This window comes from Lissotriton vulgaris, chromosome 6 (assembly GCF_964263255.1).
Source record: "Lissotriton vulgaris chromosome 6, aLisVul1.2, whole genome shotgun sequence".
Classification (NCBI taxonomy): domain Eukaryota; kingdom Metazoa; phylum Chordata; class Amphibia; order Caudata; family Salamandridae; genus Lissotriton; species Lissotriton vulgaris.
The window spans coordinates 1,865,069,046-1,865,096,921 of NC_141694.1; the positions used below are offsets into that span (position 1 = coordinate 1,865,069,046).

The window sequence follows — 27,876 nt, forward strand, 5'->3', positions numbered from 1 at the left end:
CATGAAACCCTCTATGTACATGGGTATTGCCAGATGTAAAGCTTTCCACTGTTTGTAACGTACCTTTCGCATGTTGCTGATTTCCAGGACAGCTTGTGATGGAAGGGCGAGAAGAAATTACAGAGAAACACAAACAATCAAAACTGTACTCTACAGTCACTCATAAATACCTGCCCCCAAACCCTGCACATTAGCATAACATTACCTGGGTTATCATTTGTTATCATGGTTTGGTTCAAGAAAAGATGCAAAGTAACAAATTCTCATTCATTTCAGTTTTACCAAAGCCAGGAATATGCCCCAAAGACAACAAGAAATGCATCAAACCAGAAGTCCCACAGTGCAAGAGTGATGGTGACTGCAAAAATGATTGGAAGTGCTGCAACTTCGACTGTGGATTAAAGTGCAAGGCTCCAGAGACAGGTATCAGTGTCTGGAGGGTGTGACATCTGATGATGATGTGTAATCTTTGCTTGTGTTGCTGTTTTTAGGCTGAGTCTGGCCTGTAGATTGGGTGCAGGGCACAGTACACACCTGAAATGTACTAGATGAACCTTATAAAACCTGCATTTGAAAGCTAATAACAGCTTTCTGAGCTAATGACAGGTATCTGTCACATTCAGGGTATTGTCCTATTTCCTAACTTGACTGTGGACCATTCTTCCAGCTTTCCTGGATGCACAGTGAAGCACCGAAATCTGAAACTCATTACCCAAGAGCCTCCTTCTTATGTATTCATCGTCTATTATACACACAGTGGTTCTAGAAAGAGTGTCTAAGAAAATGGTCTGAATTAACTTTTGCTAAATTTTGTATAAGCATATTTGCATATCTTCATATATGTTTATATGCACAGGTGAGTTTCCATGTGTCTGCACAAGTTGTGGCTGACCTTTGAGTGGGATACGGGTATATTGAAGGGCTTTGTGCATTCACAAACTGGTGCTCTCTTCACGCTACATCACAGAAGTTCTTGGTATCATTTGTCCCATATATCATAGCACATGGGCTGCAAGATGCTTGCTGTAATAAGTATATTTCAATCTGTTGGTTGGACTCCTCCTCTGAGGTGCTTTTCCTTCATCTTCGTCATGATCTTTGCCACTGAGCCTTGAGTGGGACATCAGTGCATACCTAAATACCGGGCGTGGGCATAATATGAAATACATGCCAGCACAAGACGTGTGCCTTGCCTGGCTCTCCCACAATGTCCAGGTCACATACATGATTATGATACTGAACATGTAGAAGTGGTTACAAAAATGTGCAAAAATTGCACAAAATGAGCAAAAAATGTAAACCTCTGATTTGTCCTGTGAGATTTGTGAAGGGAGTGTTTAGTTAGAATTGGAATGTGCATATTTGTATTTTTCTTTTATGCTGAAAGTGCATTGTCCTGCCAGTCCTGTGTTAGCCTGTTCAGCTGACCTCAGTTCCTCATAGAGGTCATAATACAGGAGTAACTTTTGGGTTCCTTTTGATGCAGTCAGACATGCCACGTTGACCTCCAACCATAAATATTATGTGTACTAAAATTGCCCTTAATATTCTATCATTTCATAACATGAAACATCAGAATCCTGAAATCCTGGAGTAATCTTTTACAGCTCTATTCAATTTATGCTGTTGGTTCTTTCTTGACCATCCTTTTCCCTCTTTTAGCCAGCTGAAGCTCACTCCCAGCAAAACAGAGTTGGTGTTGACAGGAGGGTCGTCCAACAGTTGGAGCTCCAGCTTCTGGCCTCCTTCTCTCGGCCCCCCACCCTGTCCTGTCAATACGGTGAAGAGCCTTGGTGTCATCATCTCTAGTGGCCTCAAATCAATGCTGTCACCTCCTCCTGTTTTTTCCACCTACGCAGGATCTGCAAAATTCGCAGGTTTTTAACTATTGAGGCTCTCACACTAGTCATCATGGCACCTCCCGTGTTGACTATGCCAACTCTCTGTATGCTGGGATTCCTGCTTGCCACCTCCATCAGCTTCAGCTGGTACAAAACCAGGCAGCCACACTGATTTTCCAACAGCCTAAGCACCAACATGTCTCGCCCCTGTTGAGGAGATTACACTGGCTTCCAGTAGCCTCTCGTTGCATTTTCAAACTGGGTTGCACTGTTTTCAAGGCACTCCTCGCTCTTGCCCCAGCTTTCACTTCCCTCAGCCTCAAGCGTCACATCCCCTCTAGAAATCTTAGGTCCTCTACTCACAACCTCCTAACTGTCCCCAGGTTCAAACGCAAGAAGCACGGAGGCTCCTGTTTTTCTTTTCTTGCCACCTCACTTTGGAACTCGCTCCCGACCACTATTCGACTCTGTCCCAATTACACTAATTTCCGTAAATTACTTAAAACGCATCTCTTTCAGCTAGCCTACGAATAATCCTGCCGCCTGCCCCTTCTGCTTTTGTCTATGAGCGCCATGAAACCAATCGGTGACCGTGCGCGGTAGAAGAGATTTTAACATAACATAACATAACAACCGTGTCTGAGGAGAGAGTTGTTGTGATAGTTTCGACTTCTGTCACTCTCGTGGCCATTTTCTGAAAGTCGGTTGGCAATAGCGAGATGGCCGAAGAGATCCACCCCACTGTAGTTTGGACCTTGTTTAGGGTGGACATAATATCTTGCAACGTGACCTCTGCTGGGCCCTAGGGTGCAAGGCTCTTTTCTCATGTGGTGTTTCGTTCTGCCTGGTCCTGCGGATCTTTAGTGTACGCAGGCTTTTCTAGTTTTAGAAGCTGCGTAGTGAGTTGGCCCCAGCCTCCCATTAAGGCCAGTCCACTGGGGCGCCACTTGGAGTATTCTGGGTGTGTGTCAATAATCGCCGCTGCCTGCCTGCATGACTGTCAGCCACGTGTGGCCTTTTGGGTTTCCTTCTCCGGATCTCTTTTGTCAGTAAAGATTGGTGCCCCTGCAGAGTCCAGACCCAAATGGAACACCTGTGTAGTGGGGTATTTGTTAGTGCTTTGCGCAAACTCACAGCGTCAGCGAAGCCCACGAGGACTTCCACTTATCTACCAAGGCAGAGACCAAACTCATTCACTAGGCGCTGCAGCGCTCTCACTATCTCACCTCTAGCGTTGCAAGCTGCCTGCTGTTCGATTACACTGGTATTTGCCATGCAGGGGTGCCTCACTAAAGTTATCAGACTGCATTGAGTCATGGAGTGTGTCTTCTTGGTTTTTACACGGTTCAGCGCAATACCACTGATGTTGCTTTTCTGGAGCGAGGCACACTCCTGAGGACGAGTTGTGCAAGATCAAGGTGCTTAGCGGTTTGCTGATGGTATGTGCAGCACTTTCCTAGCTGCACTGAGCAGAGTGCTCACACTCTCATTGCCACCTCTGACCAGGGATCTGGCTGTACCGGCGCTTATCTGTCCGTGGGGGTGAGAGCCGGAGTGAAGCGAGCGCAGCGCTGCTTTGCAAGGCCGGCCCTTCTTACTGCTTGCAGATACTTAATGTCAGCTTCATTCAGCACCACATGTTTAAGCGCTCAGGTGGCCAACCCAGTTCAGTTATTAACGCTGCACTCAGCGCGTGGGTGCCGCAAGGTGGCCCCGCGGGTTCCGTTGCCCTGCCTTCTTCTCCGTTCTCCGCTCAGACCCAGCACCACGCGAGACGCTGGCTTACTGTGTAGTAGAGGCAGCATCCTGCAGGCACGACATAAGTTCTTTGTTTTCCACTTATCGGAGCTCGCAGATAGATTAAAGGGTGCCCCATTGTTTGCGACGCCTGGATCAATGCTTTTTATTGCTGTTTATTGACGGATATTGCCGCAGATTATTGGGGATGTCATGTTGATCTCAGAGCCTCTCAAGGCAGTGGCCATTTCGTTTGGCTGCTAGCTAATAAGACCCTCTTTAATGTTAGTGCTGTGTCATGTGGCACATGGTATATTACCACCTGGTTGAAAATAGAATCTACTTGCTTGTTTTGGATACTTTACGGGTTGCACATGTGTAAAACTACCTATTGTAGTTAGCATTTTTACTCTCAGTCAGTTAAAAGCATTAAAACTTGATCCATCTCAGGCTTTTCAACATTTTGAAATGGCTGCTAATGTTTTAATGGTATAACGCCGATTCCTAAAGAGCTAAGGTAGAACATCAACTCCATCAATGATAAATTATACTTGTCAGCCTTACTCTAAAGCCTAGAAAAAGAGCTCTTATGTCTTCCTGGATGAACATAAGTAGAACGTTTTGGGTGCTGTCCATGTAATATTTCATTTGCAGCAATTCAACGTATCTTCTACTTGGATAAGCATAAGTAGAAAGGTAAAGGCGCTGTCCATGTCATACAGCAAATTAAAAGATCTCCGGCAAACAGCACCTGCGCATGTGCCCGTCGGGGATTGCAGCACCGGCCCGACAAGGAGCATGCCCAGATGATGAAGTATGACACCTGTAGGGTATGTAAGGGTACTTGCTCCTATTTGAGCCCATTCCATTGAACTGAAAACCTATATTTCAATCTTTTATTTCCCCTAATCTTCTTTAAAGGAACTGCACACTTGTGTAACTAAATTTTGGCTTATATTAGCCATATTCTTTTAACAAAAATATATTGTAGCTTTATCTATTCTCTGCAACTAAGTGTGCTGGTCTTGTTAATCTAGAACTGAGAATTTAGTTACTGGAATAACAGCAATTTTTGTGGTTCGTAAGTTTTGTTAAACACACTAGTTACACAACTGTCAAAATTAAACATGGGTCAAATCACAAAAGGGAACTGAGTGTATGTATCTACATATAAAGACTCAAAGTAACCCAGCCTCATGAATGTTATTGTATCACTAGCAGCCCGTCCCAACGTTGTCCGGGAGCAATCATGGCTCAGGGCCCCCGCCCGCCCTGACGTTGTGCAGTATTATGCCTCTTTGTTTGCTTTGTATGCTTTTGTATCCTGCCCACGTCACTGCCCACGTCTGTTTTTCCTCCTGTAATCCCCCGTTTGCTACCTTCTCCTGATTGTCATTTTAGCTTTCAGCTGACCGCTCCACTTTGTACGCTTTTGTAACCTGCAAACGTTTCTTTATCTGTTTGGTACCTGTGGCTCGCTCACCGCTCTTCTCTGCCGCCGCTCCTCCCTCACGTTTGCTTTGCTCACTGCTTACTTGGCGCCCTACCGCATCCGCCGCTCACCGCTCCTCCCCACCGCCGCTCTTCACTGCCTGCCCGCCGATCCTCACCGCCTGTCCCCCGCTCATGTCTGCTGCTCCTCCGCTCGTCACTGCTCCTCCCTGCGCTGCTCTCCGCCGCTCCTCGTCACTGCTCCTCCCCGCGCTGATCTCCGCAGCACCTGGTACACATTGAACAAAATATATTTTCCACTAAAGTTACCATAAATCTACATTCACATTGGAACTAGATTCTTGAAAGTAAGTGGAAAATAATTTGAAACCATATTTCTGCGTTTTTCCGGGTGGAAATGCAAAATGAAAAAAATATTTTCATCAATGGCTTTTCATGGAAGATCTAGCCTTAACTACAGAGTGAAATTACCTAACTAGGTCAGCATGGAAGAATAGCCATATGTGCCCACTGGCATGACCCTAATTAAAGCAAACACCATGACGGAGCTTCTTGTTGTGCCCACCAATATTGTCAAAATTAGATTGTGATAACATTGCTCAGCAAATCACAACTGTTCCAAATGCCAAAAATGTAACCGGGGCCCTGCATTGAAACTGCTTACCTTGTATGCCATTCAAAAAGGGGTCACTATATTAAACACAATGCCCACTGTGTCCCTCAGTATTGCTTCACTAATTCACGGCATGAAACCCTCTATGTACATGGGTATTGCCAGATGTAAAGCTTTCCACTGTTTGTAACGTACCTTTCGCATGTTGCTGATTTCCAGGACAGCTTGTGATGGAAGGACGAGAAGAAATTACAGAGAAACACAAACAATCAAAACTGTACTCGACAGTCACTCATAAATACCTGCCCCCAAACCCTGCACATTAGCATAACATTACCTGGGTTATCATTTGTTATCATGGTTTGGTTCAAGAAAAGATGCAAAGTAACAAATTCTCATTCATTTCAGTTTTACCAAAGCCAGGAATATGCCCCAAAGACAACAAGAAATGCATCAAACCAGAAGTCCCACAGTGCAAGAGTGATGGTGACTGCAAAAATGATTGGAAGTGCTGCAACTTCGACTGTGGATTAAAGTGCAAGGCTCCAGAGACAGGTATCAGTGTCTGGAGGGTGTGACATCTGATGATGATGTGTAATCTTTGCTTGTGTTGCTGTTTTTAGGCTGAGTCTGGCCTGTAGATTGGGTGCAGGGCACAGTACACACCTGAAATGTACTAGATGAACCTTATAAAACCTGCATTTGAAAGCTAATAACAGCTTTCTGAGCTAATGACAGGTATCTGTCACATTCAGGGTATTGTCCTATTTCCTAACTTGACTGTGGACCATTCTTCCAGCTTTCCTGGATGCACAGTGAAGCACCGAAATCTGAAACTCATTACCCAAGAGCCTCCTTCTTATGTATTCATTGTCTATTATACACACAGTGGTTCTAGAAAGAGTGTCTAAGAAAATGGTCTGAATTAACTTTTGCTAAATTTTGTATAAGCATATTTGCATATCTTCATATATGTTTATATGCACAGGTGAGTTTCCATGTGTCTGCACAAGTTGTGGCTGACCTTTGAGTGGGATACGGGTATATTGAAGGGCTTTGTGCATTCACAAACTGGTGCTCTCTTCACGCTACATCACAGAAGTTCTTGGTATCATTTGTCCCATATATCATAGCACATGGGCTGCAAGATGCTTGCTGTAATAAGTATATTTCAATCTGTTGGTTGGACTCCTCCTCTGAGGTGCTCTTCCTTCATCTTCGTCATGATCTTTGCCACTGAGCCTTGAGTGGGACATCAGTGCATACCTAAATACCGGGCGTGGGCATAATATGAAATACATGCCAGCACAAGACGTGTGCCTTGCCTGGCTCTCCCACAATGTCCAGGTCACATACATGATTATGATACTGAACATGTAGAAGTGGTTACAAAAATGTGCAAAAATTGCACAAAATGAGCAAAAAATGTAAACCTCTGATTTGTCCTGTGAGATTTGTGAAGGGAGTGTTTAGTTAGAATTGGAATGTGCATATTTGTATTTTTCTTTTATGCTGAAAGTGCATTGTCCTGCCAGTCCTGTGTTAGCCTGTTCAGCTGACCTCAGTTCCTCATAGAGGTCATAATACAGGAGTAACTTTTGGGTTCCTTTTGATGCAGTCAGACATGCCACGTTGACCTCCAACCATAAATATTATGTGTACTAAAATTGCCCTTAATATTCTATCATTTCATAACATGAAACATCAGAATCCTGAAATCCTGGAGTAATCTTTTACAGCTCTATTCAATTTATGCTGTTGGTTCTTTCTTGACCATCCTTTTCCCTCTTTTAGCCAGCTGAAGCTCACTCCCAGCAAAACAGAGTTGGTGTTGACAGGAGGGTCGTCCAACAGTTGGAGCTCCAGCTTCTGGCCTCCTTCTCTCGGCCCCCCACCCTGTCCTGTCAATACGGTGAAGAGCCTTGGTGTCATCATCTCTAGTGGCCTCAAATCAATGCTGTCACCTCCTCCTGTTTTTTCCACCTACGCAGGATCTGCAAAATTCGCAGGTTTTTAACTATTGAGGCTCTCACACTAGTCATCATGGCACCTCCCGTGTTGACTATGCCAACTCTCTGTATGCTGGGATTCCTGCTTGCCACCTCCATCGGCTTCAGCTGGTACAAAACCAGGCAGCCACACTGATTTTCCAACAGCCTAAGCACCAACATGTCTCGCCCCTGTTGAGGAGATTACACTGGCTTCCAGTAGCCTCTCGTTGCATTTTCAAACTGGGTTGCACTGTTTTCAAGGCACTCCTCGCTCTTGCCCCAGCTTTCACTTCCCTCAGCCTCAAGCGTCACATCCCCTCTAGAAATCTTAGGTCCTCTACTCACAACCTCCTAACTGTCCCCAGGTTCAAACGCAAGAAGCACGGAGGCTCCTGTTTTTCTTTTCTTGCCACCTCACTTTGGAACTCGCTCCCGACCACTATTCGACTCTGTCCCAATTACACTAATTTCCGTAAATTACTTAAAACGCATCTCTTTCAGCTAGCCTACGAATAATCCTGCCGCCTGCCCCTTCTGCTTTTGTCTATGAGCGCCATGAAACCAATCGGTGACCGTGCGCGGTAGAAGAGATTTTAACATAACATAACATAACAACCGTGTCTGAGGAGAGAGTTGTTGTGATAGTTTCGACTTCTGTCACTCTCGTGGCCATTTTCTGAAAGTCGGTTGGCAATAGCGAGATGGCCGAAGAGATCCACCCCACTGTAGTTTGGACCTTGTTTAGGGTGGACATAATATCTTGCAAGTGACCTCTGCTGGGCCCTAGGGTGCAAGGCTCTTTTCTCATGTGGTGTTTCGTTCTGCCTGGTCCTGCGGATCTTTAGTGTACGCAGGCTTTTCTAGTTTTAGTTGCTGCGTAGTGAGTTGGCCCCAGCCTCCCATTAAGGCCAGTCCACTGGGGCGCCACTTGGAGTATTCCGGGTGTGTGGCAATAATCTCTGCTGCCTGCCTGCATGACTGTCAGCCACGTGTGGCCTTTTGGGTTTCCTTCTCCGGATCTCTTGTGTCAGTAAAGATTGGTGCCCCTGCAGAGTCCAGACCCAAATGGAACACCTGTGTAGTGGGGCATTTGTTAGTGCTTCGCGCAAACTCACAGCGTCAGCGAAGCCCACGAGGACTTCCACTTATCTACCAAGGCAGAGACCAAACTCATTCACTAGGCGCTGCAGCGCTCTCACTATCTCACCTCTAGCGTTGCAAGCTGCCTGCTGTTCAATTACACTGGTATTTGCCATGCAGGGGTGCCTCACTAAAGTTATCAGACTGCATTGAGTCATGGAGTGTGTCTTCTTGGTTTTTACACGGTTCAGCGCAATACCACTGATGTTGCTTTTCTGGAGCGAGGCACACTCCTGAGGACGAGTTGTGCAAGATCAAGGTGCTTAGCGGTTTGCTGATGGTATGTGCAGCACTTTCCTAGCTGCACTGAGCAGAGTGCTCACACTCTCGTTGCCACCTCTGACCAGGGATCTGGCTGTACCGGCGCTTATCTGTCCGTGGGGGTGAGAGCCGGAGTGAAGCGAGCGCAGCGCTGCTTTGCAAGGCCGGCCCTTCTTACTGCTTGCAGATACTTAATGTCAGCTTCATTCAGCACCACATGTTTAAGCGCTCAGGTGGCCAACCCAGTTCAGTTATTAACGCTGCACTCAGCGCGTGGGTGCCGCAAGGTGGCCCCACGGGTTCCGTTGCCCTGCCTTCTCCCTTCTCCGCTCAGAGCCAGCACCACGCGAGACGCTGGCTTACTGTGTAGTAGAGGCAGCATCCTGCAGGCACGACATAAGTTCTTTGTTTTCCACTTATCGGAGCTCGCAGATAGATTAAAGGGTGCCCCATTGTTTGCGACGCCTGGATCAATGCTTTTTATTGCTGTTTATTGACGGATTTTGCCGCGGATTATTGGGGATGTCATGTTGATCTCAGAGCCTCTCAAGGCAGTGGCCATTTCGTTTGGTTGCTAGCTAATAAGACCCTCTTTAATGTTAGTGCTGTGTCATGTGGCACATGGTATATTACCACCTGGTTGAAAATAGAATCTACTTGCTAGTTTTGGATACTTTACGGTTCTGCACATGTGTAAAACTACCTATTGTAGTTAGCATTTTTACTCTCAGTCAGTTAAAAGCATTAAAACTTGATCCATCTCAGGCTTTTCAACATTTTGAAATGGCTGCTAATGTTTTAAAGGTATAACGCCGATTCCTAAAGAGCTAAGGTAGACCATCAACTCCATCAATGATAAATTATACTTGTCAGCCTTACTCTAAAGCCTAGAAAAAGAGCTCTTATGTCTTCCTGGATGAACATAAGTAGAACGTTTTGGGTGCTGTCCATGTAATATTTCATTTGCAGCAATTCAACGTATCTTCTACTTGGATAAGCATAAGTAGAAAGGTAAAGGTGCTGTCCATGTCATACAGCAAATTAAAAGATCTCCGGCAAACAGCACCTGCGCATGTGCCCGTCGGGGATTGCAGCACCGGCCCGACAAGGAGCATGCCCAGATGATGAAGTATGACACCTTTAGGGTATGTAAGGGTACTTGCTCCTATTTGAGCCCATTCCATTGAACTGAAAACCTATATTTCAATCTTTTATTTCCCCTAATCTTCTTTAAAGGAACTGCACACTTGTGTAACTAAATTTTGGCTTATATTAGCCATATTCTTTTAACAAAAATATATTGTAGCTTTATCTATTCTCTGCAACTAAGTGTGCTGGTCTTGTTAATCTAGAACTGAGAATTTAGTTACTGGAATAACAGCAATTTTTGTGGTTCGTAAGTTTTGTTAAACAAACTAGTTACACAACTGTCAAAATTAAACATGGGTCAAATCACAAATGGCAACTGAGTGTATGCATCTACATATGCAGACTCAAAGAAACCCAGCCTCATGAATGTTATTGTATCACTAGCAGCCCGTCCCAACGTTGTCCGGGAGCAATCGTGGCTCAGGGCCCCCGCCCGCCCTGACGTTGTGCAGTATTATGCCTCTTTGTTTGCTTTGTATGCTTTTGTATCCTGCCCACGTCACTGCCCACGTCAGTTTTTCCTCCTGTAATCCCCCGTTTGCTACCTTCTCCTGATTGTCATTTTAGCTTTCAGCTGACCGCTCCACTTTGTACACTTTTGTAACCTGCAAACGTTTCTTTATCTGTTTGGTACCTGTGGCTCGCTCACCGCTCCTCTCTGCCGCCGCTCCTCCCTCACGTTTGCTTTGCTCACTGCTTACTTGGCGCCCTACCGCATCCGCCGCTCACCGCTCCTCCCCACCGCCGCTCTTCACTGCCTGCCCACCGATCCTCACCGCCTGTCCCCCGCTCATGTCCGCTGCTCCTCCGCTCGTCACTGCTCCTCCCCGCGCTGCTCTCCGCCGCTCCTCGTCACTGCGCCTCCCCGCGCTGATCTCCGCAGCACCTGGTACACATTGAACAAAATATATTTTCCACTAAAGTTACCATAAATCTACATTCACATTGGAACTAGATTCTTGAAAGTAAGTGGAAAATTATTTGAAACCATATTTCTGCGTTTTTCCGGGTGGAAATTCAAAATGAAAAAAATATTTTCATCAATGGCTTTTCATGGAAGATCTAGCCTTAACTACAGAGTGAAAATACTTAACTAGGTCAGCATGGAAGAATAGCCATATGTGCCCACTGGCATGACCTTAATTAAAGCAAACACCATGACGGAGCTTCTTGTTGTGCCCACCAATATTGTCAAAATTAGATTGTGATAACATTGCTCAGCAAATCACCACTGTTCCAAATGCCAAAAATGTAACCTGCATTGAAACTGCTTGCCTTCTATGCCATTCAAAAAGGGGTCACTATATTAAACACAATGCCCACTATGTCCCTCAGATTTGCTGCACTAATTCACGGCATGAAGCCCTCTATGTACATAGGTATTGCCAGATGTAAAGCTGTCCACTGTTTGTAACGTACCTTTCGCATGTTGCTGATTTCCAGGACAGCTTGTAATGGAAGGGCGAGAAGAAATTACAGAGAAACACAATCAAAACTGTACTCTACAGTCACTCATAAACACCTCCCCCAAACCCTGCACATTAGCATAACATTACCTGGGTTATCATTTGTTATCATGGTTGGTTCAAGAAAAGATGCAAAGTAACAAATTCTCATTCATTTCAGTTTTACCAAAGCCTGGAATGTGCCCTAAAGACAACAAGAAATGCATCAAACCAGAAGTCCCACAGTGCAAGAGTGATGGTGACTGCAAAAATGATTGGAAGTGCTGCAACTTCAACTGCGGATTAAAGTGCAAGGCTCCAGAGACAGGTATCAGTGTCTGGAGGCTGTGACATCTGATGATGATGTGTAATCTTTGCTTGTGTTGCTGTTTTTAGGCTGAGCCTGGCCTGTAGATCGGGTGCAGGGCACAATACACACCTGAAATGTACTAGATAATTCTTATAAAACCTGCATTTGAAAGCTAATAACAGCTTTCTGAGCTAATGACAGGTATCTGCCACATTCAGGGTATTGTCCTATTTCCTAACTTGACTGTGGACCATTCTTCATGTTTTCCTGGATGCACCGTGAGGCACCGAAATCTGAAACTCATTATCCGAGAGCCTCCTTCTTATGTATTCATTTTTCATTATACACACAGTGGTTCTAGAAAGAGTGTCTAAGAAAATGGTCTGAATTTACTTTTGCAAAATTTTGTATAAGCATATTTGCACATCTTCATATATGTTTATATGCACAGGTGAGTTGCCATGTGTCTTCACAAGTTGTGGCTGAACTTTGAGTGGGATAAGGGTATTTTGAAGGGCTTTGTGCATTCACAAACTGGTGCTCTCTTCACGCTACATCACAGAAGTTCTTGTTATCATTTGTCCCATATATCATAGCACCTGGGCTGCAAGATGCTTGCTGTAATAAGTATATTCCAATCTGTTGGTTAGACTCCTCCTCTGAGGTGCTCTTCCTTCAGCTTCGCCATGATCTTTGCCACTGAACCTTGAGTGGGACATCAGTGCATACCTAAATACCGGGCGTGTGCATAATATGAAATACATGCCAGCACAAGACGTGTGCCTCGCCTGGCTCTCCCACAATGTCCAGGTCACATACATGATTATGATACTGAACATGTAGAAGTGGTTACAAAAATGTGCAAAAATTGCACAAAATGAGCAAAAAATGTAAACCTCTGATTTGTCCTGTCAGATTTGTGAAGGGAGTGTTTAGTTAGAATTGGAATGTGCATATTTGTATTTTTCTTTTATGCTGAAAGTGCATTGTCCTGCCAGTCCTGTGTTAGCCTGTTCAGCTGACCTCAGTCCCTCATAGAGGTCATAATACAGGAGTAACGTTTGGGTTCCTTTTGATACAGTCAGACATACCACATTGACCTCCAACCATAAATATTATGTGTACTAAAATTGCCCTTAATATTCTATCATTTCATAACATGAAACATCAGAAGTAGCTCTCTGAATCCTGAAATCCTGGAGTAATCTTTTACAGCTCTCTTCAATTTATGCTGTTGGTTCTTTCTTGACCATCCTTTTCCCTCCCATTATGAAATCTTTTCACGTCTCTCTTCCTGTATTGCATGCTCACCCCCTTCATTGTGTGTAATATTTCCACTTCCTGGTTGTGAATGTCATGTTCCGTTCTTATGCAAAAGATTTGTATGCAACACATTTACTCCATATTTTTAGTATCGATTTCATTTTAGATAAAGGATTCAGATAGAAGTCAAAGTTGGGATGTTTTATTTGCTACTGTCTGTCTTTTCTTAGCAATGAAATCTGGTGACTGTCCCAAGCGAATTTCCTGGTGTGATCGTCCACCCCCGTACAATCACAAGTGTAGCAACGACACGGACTGCCCAGGAGAGAAGAAGTGCTGCATCGAGATTTGCAATCTGGAATGCAAGAATCCTGTGCCAGGTAACAAACCCTTTTCAATTAAGTGCCTTTTTGATTTTTTTTATCAAGACAAAGTTAGAAAAATTGTTGTCATGGAGTCAGGATATCAGAGACATCTAAAGCCTGGTACTTCTTGAAAGAAGATAGAATAAGAAGCCACACATAACTCCATTGATAGCAAGACACATATACCATTGTGCAACACTCAAGTATTTTCATCAATATACACATAAATATTATGTCATAAAGTATCACTCCTCTGAAATTTATACTAGAAAATCTACTGTCAATAAGACAATATTTTTGTAAATGCTATTTATAACAAAATATATATGCCAGATGATTTTCTTTATACAAAGCTCTGACATATAACCAATGGCATATAAGCGCCTCTGACATCTCCTACAGTTTCCCTGCTACTTTAACATCACAGACTGTTTCTGGCTTCTGCTTTGTGTATGTTGTTACATTGCCCTTACTTCCCTGTACCTGTTCCATGTCTTTTTGATCTAACGCCATTAATGGTTCTTGTCACAGCACCCCTGCTGGTACAAGGCTCTATGCAAGCACTACTCTATCCTTGAAGGATCGGTTCATATGTTACTCACCTTTCGTTACTGATCCTCTTCCTAGTAGCACATCTTTGTCAAAATACACTCACTTTTTGCATAGTGTACATACTCATATTTAAATATCTTTTGTCTAAGGGTCCAATATTTATATCTGCTGTCCACTTCAAAATAAGGGAAGATTCTGAAGGTTTTTACTCCCTGAAGAGTCTGGAATTTTGTGCCCCTGCCCTGGCCCCATATTGTCTAGTGTTACAGTAGACTGGTGTCAAACCCCTTTTCAGAATTTTGACTAAATATCTGACTTTACAATTGAAGAGGGCTTTTAAATACAGCTCTTTAGACACGAAACACAACCTGTCTGCCTGCTCCCAATCGAAAGTTATCACCTAATGAATGTAAGAATGTAACCCAATGTCATCCTATGAGAGAGGGAGACCTTGCAGTAGTGAAATACAAATTTAGGAATGTTTTCTCCCAGGACATTTAAACCATAAATGTTCAGGTCCAATATTTTAAATAAACTGCACCCTGCCTTTTGGGTTGCTGAGGTTCTACCATAGGGGTGGCTTGTTTGTATTAACAATAAAGGCCAGAGCCTGGCAAAAAGTTGTCTTTACCAAGTTAAAATGGCAGTTTAAAACTATACACAGAGGCTGTAATGTCTTTAAGGGCTTCTTAAATAGGAGGGAAAATGTGTGATGCAGGCTCAGTATTATTTTATTTACAAATAAAGTAAAATTAAATATGCCAATTGGGTTTAATCCAATCCTACCATGTTTAGAGGAGAGTGCAGAAACACTTTGGCATTGTAAAGCAGTGGTAAAGGGCACAGGGTCCTAGAGCCAGCAAAAACTAAATCACACAAAATAGGAGTGGGGTTGGAGGAAAATGTTTGGGGAATGACCATCCTATGGATGACAGGCCTAACAATGGTATATTTATTTTGCCTAGAGTGGGGAACCACTTCTGCACTACAGCTGGGTCTGCATTTGACAGTCTGCTTGTTTCTACACTGGTACTTCTACTAATTGATTGTTTGTTTGATTGACTAGCTCAGGAGATGACAAAATGTTGATCATTTAATGTAAAACTGTTTTGGATTGTATAAATAAGATAGTTTTGTACACCTCTGTTGATGCTTGCAATTGCAGCAAGGTGGTGTCATGCGTTTAGCAAATTAGGGTGTGACCAGACCCATGAGATTGTTCTATCTTGCTCATATCCATGACTACTGTAAGTGCAAGATATTGAGAAGCCAAGCTAGGAGTCCTCTTTCTAACCTGCATGCAGAGCATTTCCACCTTAAATCCAGAGTCGTGATCTGCACATGGGCTGTTCTCCTTATTATATTTCTCCATTCTCTGACTGGTTGTCCCTCCACCTTCTTGGTTGTTGGCTTCTGTTCTACATCTCTTCACATTTAAGCCACAAATTACTTTTTGTAGCGAAAATCATTTAGGGTACTGTTTTGTTAGAGGCACATGGCGCAGCTCAGCAAGGGGCTACACTACAGATGTTACCCCAACAGTTATCTAATAAAACCCTAGTGGGAAAACTAATGGCTAATAATTCAGTTTATTTCTACAGACACCAGACATAATAAAAAGGGCCCCTTTTTAATATTAGTGATTTTTTCTGTGGTTCATGGTATATTAACACCTGGTTGAAAAATGTAATCTACCTGCTTCATCTGTATTATTGATACTGTACAGTTCTGCACATGCGTAAAACCCCTTTATTAAATCAGCATTCAGTTGAAGGCATTCATTCTTCATCCATCGCAGGCTTTTCCACATTTTGAAATTGCTGCTAATCATTAAAGGGTACAACGTTGATTCCCAAAGAGCCAAAATAGTGCATTAACATTGATAAATTATCATTGCCTGCCTTACGCTATAGCCTGGAAAAAGAGGATTTATGTTCTTCTTGGTGAAACATAAGTAGAAAGGTTAAGGTGCTTTATATGTTATATTTTAGTTGTAGAAAATCAACATATCTTCCAAGGCTGAAATTGCTGAGTACTTTTGCTGATTACTAGATGGTAACCCCTATTGAATGGCCACGTTTAGTTTACAGGATATCAAATTCGATCAGCCCCCTTATGTAATTACTTACAGTACATAGTAATTTTCAGATGCCTGTCTGACGAACACAAATTGGGTAGTACAACAGGGTAAAAAGTGTATCTCTGGAGGAGTAAGCAAACCAACGGTGTATTTTTTCATTTAGGAATGCTTTATTTGTGGTGTAACAGTCACCAGTACATTAGCACTTTTGTTGCGTTTGGGGTGAGATATAAAAGAGGATCCCATTAAGTCTCTACTATGCCACGGTAAGAAAAGGTTATTGAATCTTGTAACTTCCTCTGTTACAGCGAAACCTGGTGTATGCCCAAAAGACACGGTTGTCTGCAAAAGCCCTGAACCGGATCAGTGTACGACTAACAGCGACTGCCCAGGAAATCAGAGATGCTGCTACTTCAGCTGTGGACTTAAGTGCAAGAATCCGGCTACAGGTAATACTCACAGCAACTCACTGGAAGACAATCAAGGATCTCAACATTTTTTTAAACAGGGCTTGTGACTGAGTACCCCATTCTCCCCTTCCCCATTACCCCGGATGCTGACACCTTAGTCAAAAGCAATGGTCAATAAAAATTGATATTTGAAATTGTCCTTTCCCTAAAATTGTGGTAAAATATAAACTTATAGAATGTGCTTTATATTGGGTTTTCAATATCATGTCCTTATTCCTCATCCAGCCCCATCCTCCTGGCATATCATGGTTCCTGTATTCCAGTAACAAAGGCAATCAATTACATTTGCCATTTTATGTGCAGAACCCATTTTACTAATTAGATTGCACTTTATGTGGCTGCACAGCTTAAAACAAGGCTCTCTCAGTGCCTTGAGCTGGCACAGCAGGGTGCTGGCAGGAGCAGGATTTCAAGGTACTGGTTCAGCCTGTAAAAAGGGCAGCTCTTTGAGTTGAAGACATTTTTGTAGTTTTTATAAAGATCCAGAACTAGAAAAGCAATGGAAGAGAGCAGCCGCTTTATAAGGTGTTCCATCATTCCGCAGATTACCTGGCTAGAGGGGAACATTAGTAGCCAAGAGCCTAAGAGAAGTGCAGGAGGTATGGACTGGCTGCTGCTCAGGTGGGGCCAAGAAGCCCCACCTGAGAAGAGTTGGAAATAGAAAACTAAAAGATGTATCTGGTGATTAGTGGTATTTAAAGCAATAGACAAAGCAAATAAAATTGACTTACTTGGGGTTCAGACGTTCTAATCCAGGTGAAATTATTCTATTCTCACACTCATTGATTTTTGGGTGTCTAATTCTGTAAAACGTTGTATGCAAACAGTGTGTTGGATGATATGCTTCAGCAGATCTCTATCTGTGGTTTACACTCCTCATTCTTTGTAAAGGAAAAGGAGACCTGTGAGATTGTAGATAATCCATGCTTCAAGTCGCCCATTAACATGCAACTCCTAAACTGGGTGGTTGACTCCTGCTTCATGCCCCCACTCGAATAGAATGAGTTTATGTAATTAAAACTAGGACAAGAGTATCTCAAATAAAAAAAGAGGGCAGGCCAGGGCTTCCCTTAGTTCTTGTGCCCCTTCCTTCTTAAAGGATTGTTAGTCTTCTTTAAGGGATGCGAAAAGCGATTCCAGATAGGGGCGAGTGATGGATTTGTCCATCGGTCCTCCTGCCTCCGCTGACTCTCTCCCAGGTGCATCCTCACACTGGGTCCCCACTGTTTTCAGAAGAATGACTTCCCAATTACGGACCTTTTTTGCTATTGCTCTTGTCATCGTAGAGGCAGATAAAGGTCCTCAGTGACTTTCGCTCCGGCGCCCAGGGAGCCACGTTCTTAGATCTAGGAAGCACAGGTTGAGGCTGACTGAAATGTTTCTCGTTCTCGCAGGGCACAAGGTCTCCATGAGCTGGGGTCACAGGTCAGAGCCCACAGTTAATGCCTGACTCGAGGACGCTTCACGCTGTCAGACACTTCTGTTCGAATGCTTGGATTTTATACCAGCCACTCCTGCGCTCCCCGCCAGCACTCCCCCCCCCCCCCCATGGCGGCCAGGGGGGCTGCCGGTGCTGGCTCATGAGGGGCTGTTCCTCTACCCACACGCCCCCTGTTCACTTAAGAGAGATGTCATCAGTAATGCATTCTTTCAAATAACCAATATAAAAAAGCATCTCCCACCCCCATAGTTTACCAGTGAACAGCAGCTGGAGCCAGCTCCAAATTTCACTAGAGCAATTACTTGCATTCCTGTCCTCTAATTATTTTTTAGCAGACCGACTAAGGGCTAGAATGAGGTCTTTGGACACAAAGAGAGAGTCCACACTGACCCTTGACTCTGTAAACGTGTGATCTCTCTGACTCGGATAGAGTAAAACTCAAGATACGCTATCGAAACTATACATTCTTAGTGCTAAACAAACCTGCTGCTGATGTGCTAAAGATCCCACTGCTTCCCCGAGGACCTCCACTCCAGCAACCTCCACCCGCACACTTCTCAGCTCACTATACATGTTGGAGGAGAACGCATTCACTTTCCCCAAAACATACCTGTGCTTTGTTTACGGTAATGCAATACACCCAAATTGCATGTGCTTTCTATGCAATGTGAGAGATTTCCCATGTACACATGAGGTCCTTTCTTGGACCCAAACATGTTTTGCCTTTCCCTCATTCTATAGTTTTTTTTTGTAGCTTAATTTGTTTAGAAAGGAATCATATTTGAAACTTCCCTCTTGAGTTGTCTAGGTACTTAGAAGAAGGTGTATGAGGGAGGATTACTGACAAGTGAAATGCAGTGTGGTGTATATAAAATTTCTTCAGTTTTATCCTATGATTTCTCCAGATATAAATCATCAATGGTAGTAATAGCTGAAATGTGCATACATTGATATGCCCTGTGCTACAGGGAATTTATACATAAGATGAGGGAAAGTAAACATCGTTCCACTGTAAGAAATCCTTGCATTCCTCTTGAAGCAGTGCCAAGATGTTTTCAGTCTCTTTCTGCTTTGGGGTTCCCCCACTGTGTACCTTCAGTGTCTTTTTCCATGAGTAATATCAGTTTATAATATGGATGGTTGGCCAACTTTGCATGTCAGAGTAATAGTGCTGGCTTTCCAAGAATGTAAGAGGCCATCAGATTAAAAAAGCACTCAAAACAAGGGCGTACTAATATGCCAGCGGGCGTGTTGCAAGCTCCACAGGCACGAGATTTCAGGAGCTTTTCCACCGTTAAGATTTTTAATTGTAATTGATAGATGGTATTTCAATGTCAAAATTATGATATGAGAAAGACCCTTTTTATTACCCACCATGCTGACTATAATGAAAAGGGCTGATAGGGGATTGAGTTTATTTTATTGCTTTGCTTATGAGAGTAAGAAACAAACACACTACTGAGCTCAGGGAATGAATTGGTCTATGATCTCTGGTTTTCATGTCTGTGGCTGTTTCTTGTGCAGTGAAATCTTGTGAGTGTTCAGTACGTGCCAGGATATGGGATCATCCTGCACCATAACCGCATCATTGTGCCAATGACAGCAGCTGCCCAGAAGTGCAGAAATGTTGCTTCCATTATTGTGCTCTGGGATGCAGGGAGACCAGGCCAAGAATTAACTCTCAAGCAATGTGGACTCTGTGATATTTCCTAAGTAGCCTCCAATTTTGGGGTACACTGAAACAAGAACACACCTATGATAAAAAAAGAATTCACTACCCCCAGGCAGTAATAGCTGAATAGTGTGACAGTACCTGACAACTGCTCTATCTCTGGTGCACCTCTGAGAACCTCTCCTCTTGTTTGTGTGCCTTGTCATAGAAAAGATGGGGTTCCTGTCACAGCAATCAGCGCAACCAATGCTGATAGGCCTCTCATTCAAATCATGCCTGTCCAGTGTACTTCCTCCAACTACTGCTACCATAGATGGCAGAACAAACTGTCTGTAAAAGCTGAGGGCTCTAGGCCATACCTGCTTCGATCATTGTTTTGGGGCAAGGTTAACAGAAAATGTTCTGATTTGTGTTAGAAGTGATACAACTTATGTTACAGGATTCTCCTCCCATTGAGAATTTAGGTGTAAATTGAATTTCCTCTATCATAGAGATGGAACACTACTTACTTTTACCACCAAACTCTACAACAAGTTCTTAGTGTTTCGAAAGCTGTCATGTGTTCTACTGATCAGTTAAGAGAAACTTATTCGTACAAAGCCTTCTGAGCATGTAGTCCTTCATCATAATCTGGACAAGGAATGAACAAGCCCCTTTGTGCAAAGATGCTAAAGGTCAGCAGCAAAGGACTGTGATTTAAAAAAAGAATCACTATGGCAGTGGAATGACTTCGTGACAATATATGAGCATTTTGGAGAGTTTCTTATAATAAATTGATAATAATTTAACAACCATGTTCAGATAATAATGACCAACACTGACTGCAAAACAGAGAAAATGAATGATTAAAGATTACGTAAGCAAGTGCCTTCTCTAGCTTGTGAAATCTGCAAAATCCCAATAACTAAAAACAAGCACCTGCCACATCTAAGTTGCTGCCCTACTGCCCTACTGCATGTACATAGATTTACCATTGTTTGCCATAGACAAGTATTGAGAAAAGTGACTTAGAATTTGAGATCTAAGCTAAATACTTTTTGTTATTGATAGATTGAATACCAAATGTTCCTTATCAATCAAGGTTTGGATCTTGCAGTAGGAAAATGCACAACCATTACATAACATTAACTATATTATTTTAACAAAAATGTATTGTAGCTATCAGCCTGATTCATCATAGTGCCCTTTTGCAATTTTTGAAATAGCGAATCATAAGTATCGCTATTCCAGACTCGCAAAACGGCATTCTTGTAGGAATTGCAAAAACAAAAGCGATTCCTACATATTCCTTATTTGCGATTAGCAAATTGCTAATCGCAATAAGGAATAACTCCCCATTCATTCCTATGGGCCAAAAGGCCCATAGGAATGAATGGGGAGTATTCCTTATTTGCGATTAGCAATTTGCTAATCGCAAATAAGATTGCGATATAAAGGGAGCCAGGGGTGTCCAAAGGACACCCTGTAGCACCCCTTAAAAGTAAATACAAAGGACATGTGTGTGTGCAACATGCAACTTAGAAAAATGCTTTTAAAAGCATTTTTCTAAGTTTTCGCTATTTACCACGAGGTTTGACCTCGCGGTAAATAGCGGCCCAAAATTGCGAATTCGCAATTTTAAAATGGATGATGAATTGCATTTAAGGAATCTCAAATTGAGATTCCTTAAATGTAATTCATCGCAATATAGCGAAATCGCTATTACCGATTTTTGCATTTGGGCTGATGAATCCCAAATGCAAAAATAGAGCTCGCAAAGGGCCAGATTCTCAGAATCTGGCCCTTTGCGAGCCCATTTCGGCTTGATGAATCAGGCTGTATATCTCTTCCCTAAAGTGAGGTGTGGGGTCTTATTAACCTTGATGGAAGAATTTAGTTAATGGTTTTACAGTAATATTTGTGGTTAGTGATTTTTGCTACACACACAACAGGGTCGAAATCATAAATGGCACACTGAGTGACTTGGCTGCATGAATTTTATTGTATCATTGGTGGCTGGAAAACCAATAAACTGTGGGGCATAAATCCCTTTCACAGCTTTTATCAATCAAAGCAAGATAGACCAAAATCATTTTGAGGAGGTACTAAGAAAATGAATAAAATGAGGCACAAATTGTCCTAGAAAATATTAAAATAAATTTCTATAGTTGCCCCCAGACTTACAGTTAGTAACTTCTAGCCAAGAATGTATAGTTGGCCCCCAAATAGGAGGTGATAGACAAACTAGTTCTGAACTAGTTTTCTCTCAGGCAGCACCTGGTACACATAAAAAACAAAAATTCAACTAAAGTTATCACAAATCTACATTGACCTTTGAATTAGATTATTGAAAGTAAGTGGAAAATAATGTTAAATCATTTGTTCGCTGTCGTTCTTGTGGAGATTTAACATTAAACATGTTTTTTCATTTAGGGAGGTAAATGAAAGATCTAGCCTTTACAACAGATAGCAAATTCATAACTAGGTAGCAATAAGAAAGCCCATGTAATCACTGGTGTGGCTTTAATTAAGCAAACACCAGGACAGATCTTCTTGTTGTGTTCACGAATATTGTCAAACTTAGAACCTGATGCAATTGCCCAACAAATAACCACTGTTCCAAATGCTGCCTAATGTGGGCCCTACATTGAAACTGCTTTCTGTGCTCACCTTTTATGTCATGCTAAAGGGGGAACTATCATAAACACAACGCCTGCTTTGTCCCTCAGTATTGCTGCACTAAGTTAGGGCGAAAAGCACTCTATGTACATAGGCAGTGTCAGATGTAATGTTTTCCACTGTCTGTGATGTACCTTCCTCATGTTGTTGATTTTTAGGACAGCCTGTAGTGTAAGAGAGACAAAAAACGCCAAAGAAACATAATCAAACCAGGACTCTACAGTCACTCGTAAACAACTACCCCCAAATCCTGCTCATTAACATAACATTAACTGGGTTGTCATTTGTTTTCAGTGTTTGATTCAAGAAAAGACACAATGTAGCAAACTAAAATACTTTTTTCAATTGTTTCAGTTTTACCGAAACCAGGAAAGTGCCCCAAAGACAGCATAAAGTGCATCAAAGCAGAAGACCCTCAGTGCCAGAATGATTGTGACTGCAAAGGGGATCAGAAGTGCTGCAACTTCAACTGTGGATTAAAGTGCAAAGCTCCAGAGACAGGTATCAGTGTTAGGGGGTTGTGACATCTGATGTCCACATGGAATCTTCACTTGTTGATGCTTGCAAGTGCAGCTTGCAAGTGCAGCAAAGTAGTGTCATGCGTTTTATCAAAATGAGGCTAAAGCAGGGTTGGAACTAGACCCTATAAGAGTGAATCTGAAAGAGACATGTTAGTGATAGATTTCTTACCTTAGTTTATCCCCAGGCATCAGACTGGATCTAGAAAGCTTTCGTCAGCAGTACGCCTGCGTCGTCGTACCGCTCAGTTGGCGTCGTATTCACCGAGATGATGTCACTGGAGCTACTTAGATGTGCCCACGTGAGCTGATGTCAGTAATTTATTTTTCAACGTCAGCAAGCGCAGATCATGTCACTTGTTGACTAAAGTATTTGTATGATATAAATTGTAAGTAAACCTAATCCTGGTGCATAGGGATGCCCGGTTTCAAGCTTTGCGAGGCCTGTCCGCACACAATGTTGCTGATGGACCCGCACCATGAGTGTCCCTTCTGCCTGGGGCGTGACCACGACACCGAGTTGTGTTCCCACTGTGGGGCCATGGCCCCGGAAACTTTGCGGGAGTGGTACCAAAAATGTCTGGAGGCCTGGGAGTCGTCCCCATGTCGTTCAAGGCCCCGGTCCTGTGGGAGGTCGATGACCCGGTTGCAGAGCAAGCACCGTCATTCGAATTATTCGCACTCGGAGTCAGGTGGGGCGAAGATCCAAAAGTCGCGTCGCCGCTCTTCGTTCGCCCTCGCTGGAAGCCGGACGTGGCTGAGGGGGCAGGTGACACCTCCCCTGGGGCTCCAACAGAGCCTGGACAGTAACCGTTGGCCTACCCACCTTTCAAGGGTCCAGCGGCGACACCTTTCGAATTTCAAGAGTTTGTGTCTGCCATGGCACGTATGTTCGGCCTATGCGGCCCCTTCGGATCGCATTGGGGCCCTGTGGGCCCCACTTTTCCGTATTCCTCCACATTGCTGGCTTCGGCCCGACATCATCGACGCACAGAGACCTCCATGGCTCCGGATGTGGCTCCCCAATTTTGCCGGTGGACCCTGTACGGCTCCACTGACATCGACGTCGCCGATGCCGACGGAGTTGGAGGCCGACGCCGGCATAAACTTATTTTCCGATGCCGAACCGGTACCGGAGGAATGCCTCCTGACGCCGATGGGGAAATTTGACCCTTTTCTTCATCCACGTCCTCGTCCACTTGTGGAGGGGGGGGGTTCTAGACCCTCTCGCAGCACAGTGTGAGTCCGCCCCAGACTGGGATGAGGAGGCGGAGGCCGGTGGCCCGGATTACACTCCGGCGCCTGGTACACCATCCCCTTCAGCTAATATGGAGGAAAGTGATTCCTTTTCCACTGTGCTAATTAGGGCGGCCAAGGCTCTTGGCCTTAAGCTTCCTACAGTGACAGTCAGGACCAACTACTGACTGAAGTGCTTCTGCCAGATTCTTCTTCTACAGAACCGTTGTTGCCGTTTACTGATGCACTTACTGATGTGCTTCTGGGCACTTGTTTCCGGCCCAACACAGGGGCCCCTGTGGACAAGGCAGTGGGCCAATGCCATTGCCCGGCCCCAAGCGACCCTCCCTTCCTCACCCAGCACTATACACCTGAGAGTTTGGTAGTTCAGGCCTCCATGTCCCCGAGTGCATTTCCTTCTGCTCCACCGGACAAGGAATCTAAGAAATTAGAGCAGTTTGGCAAGAAGATTTATTCTTCCGCAAGTTCTGGACTGCGGTCTGTTAACACTGCCTGTCTTTTAGGCCGCTATTCCCTTTCTGTTTGGGATGCGGTTGAGCAGGTGCTGCCCCAGTGTCCGGAGGTGGCCGGACAGTTCTCTCTCTGGCTCTTATGGAGGGGAGAGATGCGGCCAAGTTCACTATACGTTGTGGTCTTGATACCGCTGATTCTCTGGGGAGGGCGATTTCGACAAGGGTGGAGGTACGTCATCATGCTGGGTTGAGGATGACTGGCTTTTCCACATTGGAGCATTTTAAGGACTCTTGAGCCACGGCCAAGTCCTAAGGCCTTTCGGCCTTCCACTTCAATCAATCAGTCATTTGCTAAGTGCATTACATACCCTCGAGGGTCTCAAGGCGCTGGGGGTGAGGTGGGGGCCGCTAATGATCGAAAAGCCAGGTCTTTAGTATCCTCCTGAAGGTCAGCCGGTCTTGGGTCTGTCGTAGGCTCAGTGGGAGGGTGTTCCATGTCTTGGCGGCGAGGTGGGAGAAGGATCTCCCGGCGGTGGTTGTTCTTCGGATGCGCGGGACGGTGGCGAGTGAGAGGTAGGCGGAGCATAGCTGACGGTTGGGGGTGTAGAAGGAGAACTGTCTGTTGAGGTAGGCTGGGCCGGTCTTGTGGAGTGCCAAGTATGCGTGAATGAGGAGCTTGAATGATATCCTCTTGTTGACAGGGCGCCAGTGCAGGTTTCTCAGTTAGGGGGGGGTGATGTGGCCATGTTGTGGTACATCGAGGATCAGTTGTGCAGAGGCGTTTTGGATGCGTTGTAGTCAATTGAGGAGCTAGGTCGAGGCTCCCGCATAGAGGGCGTTTTCATAGTTGAGTCTGCTGCCGACTAGGGCCTGGGTGACTGTCTTTCTTGTATCTGTCGGGATCCATCTGTAGATCCTGCCGAGCATGCGGAGGGTGTTGAAGCAGGAGCAGGAGATGGCGTTGACTTGCTTGTCCATTGAGAGCGTTAAGTCGAGGATGATTCCCAGGTTGCGTGGGTGGTCGGAGGGGGTCGGGCTGCACCCAGTGCCATTGGCCACCAGGACAGGTTGGAGCCGAGGATAAGGACCTCCATCTTGTCCGAGTTCAGCTTCAGACAGCTGATTTTCATCCATTCGGCGACGGTCTTCATTCCCTCATGGAGGTTGGCTTCGGAGGTGATAGGATCCTTGGTGAGGGAGAGGATCAATTGAGTGTTGTCAGCATAGGAGATTATGTTGAGGTCATGCTGTCGGATGACGTGTGCGAGCGGGCCATGTAAATGTTGAACAGTGTCGGCCTGAGGGAGGATCCTTGGGGTACGCCGCAGATGATCTCAGAGGCTTTGGAATGGAACGGAAAGGCGGACTCTCTGGGTTCTGCTGGAGATGAAGGAGGTGGTCCATTCCAGAGCCTTGTCTCGGATCCCGGCGGCATGGAGGCATGCGCTAAGTGTGCAGTATCAGACGGTGTGGAAGGCAGCGGAGAGGTCTAGGAGGATGAGTGCTGCAGTCACCCCATTGTCTAGCAGGGTCCTGATGTCGTCGGTGGTCTTGGTGCTGTGGTTGCTGCCGAACCCTGACTGGGAAGGGTCCAGTATTCTGTTCTCTTCGAGGCATTGGATTAGCCGTCTGTTAACGAATTTCTCAATGACCTTTGCAGGGAAGGGGAGCAGAGAGATGGGTAGGAAGTTCTTGAGGTCTCTTAGGTCTGCCTTGGGTTTTTTGAGTAGGGCGTTGATCTCAGCGTGTTATCAGCTCTTTGGGAAGGTCGCGGTCTCAAGGGGGAGATTGATGATGTTGCGTAGGTTGGGTTCAATGGAGCTGTTTGCTTTGTTGGAGACGTGGTGCGGGAATGGGTCTGACGGAGAGCAGGAGTGGATTGTGCTCATGGTCTTGATGGAGTCATCGACGCTCACGCTGGACCATGCTAGCAAGGGGAAGTGGTCCATTGTGTGCAGAGGGTCTGTTGTGTTGCTGTCTGTTGGGGCTGTCTGGGTGTTGAAGCTGTCATGGATGTCTGCTTTCTTGCGGTGGAAGAAGGTGGCAAGAAGGGAGTTGCACGGGGCTTGTGACTATGGGATGTCGTTGGTGTTGGAGCTGGGGTTGGAGAGTTTCTTCACAATGTTGAAGAGCTCCTTGCTTTCTTGTGCGTTGTTGTCGAGGCGGTCTTTGAAGGACGTCTTCTTGGGAGCCCTGATGAGGTGGTGGGGGTTGCGGATGGCATCCTTGTGTGCTACGTGGCTGTCCAGAGTTTGTTCAGTGTGCCATTTCTTCTCTAGTTTCCGGCAGGCTTGCTTGGAATCTAGGAGTTCTGGGGTGAACCAGCGGGCCCTCTTGCCTGTGTCTCTGTGGGGAGGTTTCTTCAGTGGGGTGAGGGTGTTGGCGCAGTCCACTTCTAACTTTCGTTCCTTTCGGAGGTCCGGAAGAGGCGAACAAACACGTTCATTTCAGAACAAGCCCATTATAAGAGAGCCCTTTGCGCTTTCTGGCATGTCTTCAATTAAAGCAAACCTCATGATGGAGCTTCTTTTTATGTTCACTAAAATTGTCAAACTAAGACCTTGAAATAATTGCCAAAGAGATCACCACAGTTCCAAATGCCAAATGTAACTTGTGCCCCACATTGAACCTGCTTTCTGTGGTCACCTTTAGGGCTATACTAAGGGGACATTTTCATAAACACAATGCCTGCTATGTCCCTCAGTGTTGCTGTACTAATTCAGGCAGAAGGCCTTCTCTGTACAGATATAATATTTTCCACTGTCGGTAAAGTACCTTCCTCATGTCGCAGATTTCCTGGGCAGCCTGTAATATAAGAGAGACAAGAAACAACAGAGAAATACAATCAAACCTGGACCCTTTGGTCACTCATAAACAACTCCTCCTAAACAATCCTCATTAGTAGAGCCTTACCTGGGTTACCATGTGTTATCATGGTTGGTTCAAGAAAAGACACAAATTAACACATTCTCATTTTTTTTCAGTGTTACCAAAGCCAGGAATGTGCCCCAAAGACAACATGAAGTGCATCAAAACAGAGAACTCACAGTGCAAGAGTGATGATGACTGCAAAAAGGATTGGAAGTGCTGCTACTTCAACTGCGGATTAAAGTGCAAGGCTCCAGAGACAGGTATCAGCGTCAGGAGTGTGTGACAACTGATATTCACTTGACATCTTCGCTTGTGTTTCTGATTTTAGGCTCAACTTG

The 27,876-nt window shown here is 44.6% G+C and overlaps 1 protein-coding gene across 1 annotated transcript in view; it reads left to right on the top strand.

Annotated features, from left to right (window-relative positions):
* Nucleotides 1–245: 245 nt before the first annotated feature.
* LOC147709687 (uncharacterized) overlaps nucleotides 246–27,876 on the top strand; it is a 280,392-nt gene continuing 252,761 nt past the window's right edge. Inside the window, exons 1-7 of the mRNA XM_086926072.1 lie at nucleotides 246–423; nucleotides 6,052–6,198; nucleotides 11,811–11,957; nucleotides 13,433–13,582; nucleotides 16,508–16,648; nucleotides 22,795–22,941; nucleotides 27,652–27,798. Coding sequence (XP_086782198.1) covers nucleotides 246–423; nucleotides 6,052–6,198; nucleotides 11,811–11,957; nucleotides 13,433–13,582; nucleotides 16,508–16,648; nucleotides 22,795–22,941; nucleotides 27,652–27,798 — 1,057 coding nt within the window. The remainder of the gene's footprint in view (nucleotides 424–6,051; nucleotides 6,199–11,810; nucleotides 11,958–13,432; nucleotides 13,583–16,507; nucleotides 16,649–22,794; nucleotides 22,942–27,651; nucleotides 27,799–27,876) is intronic.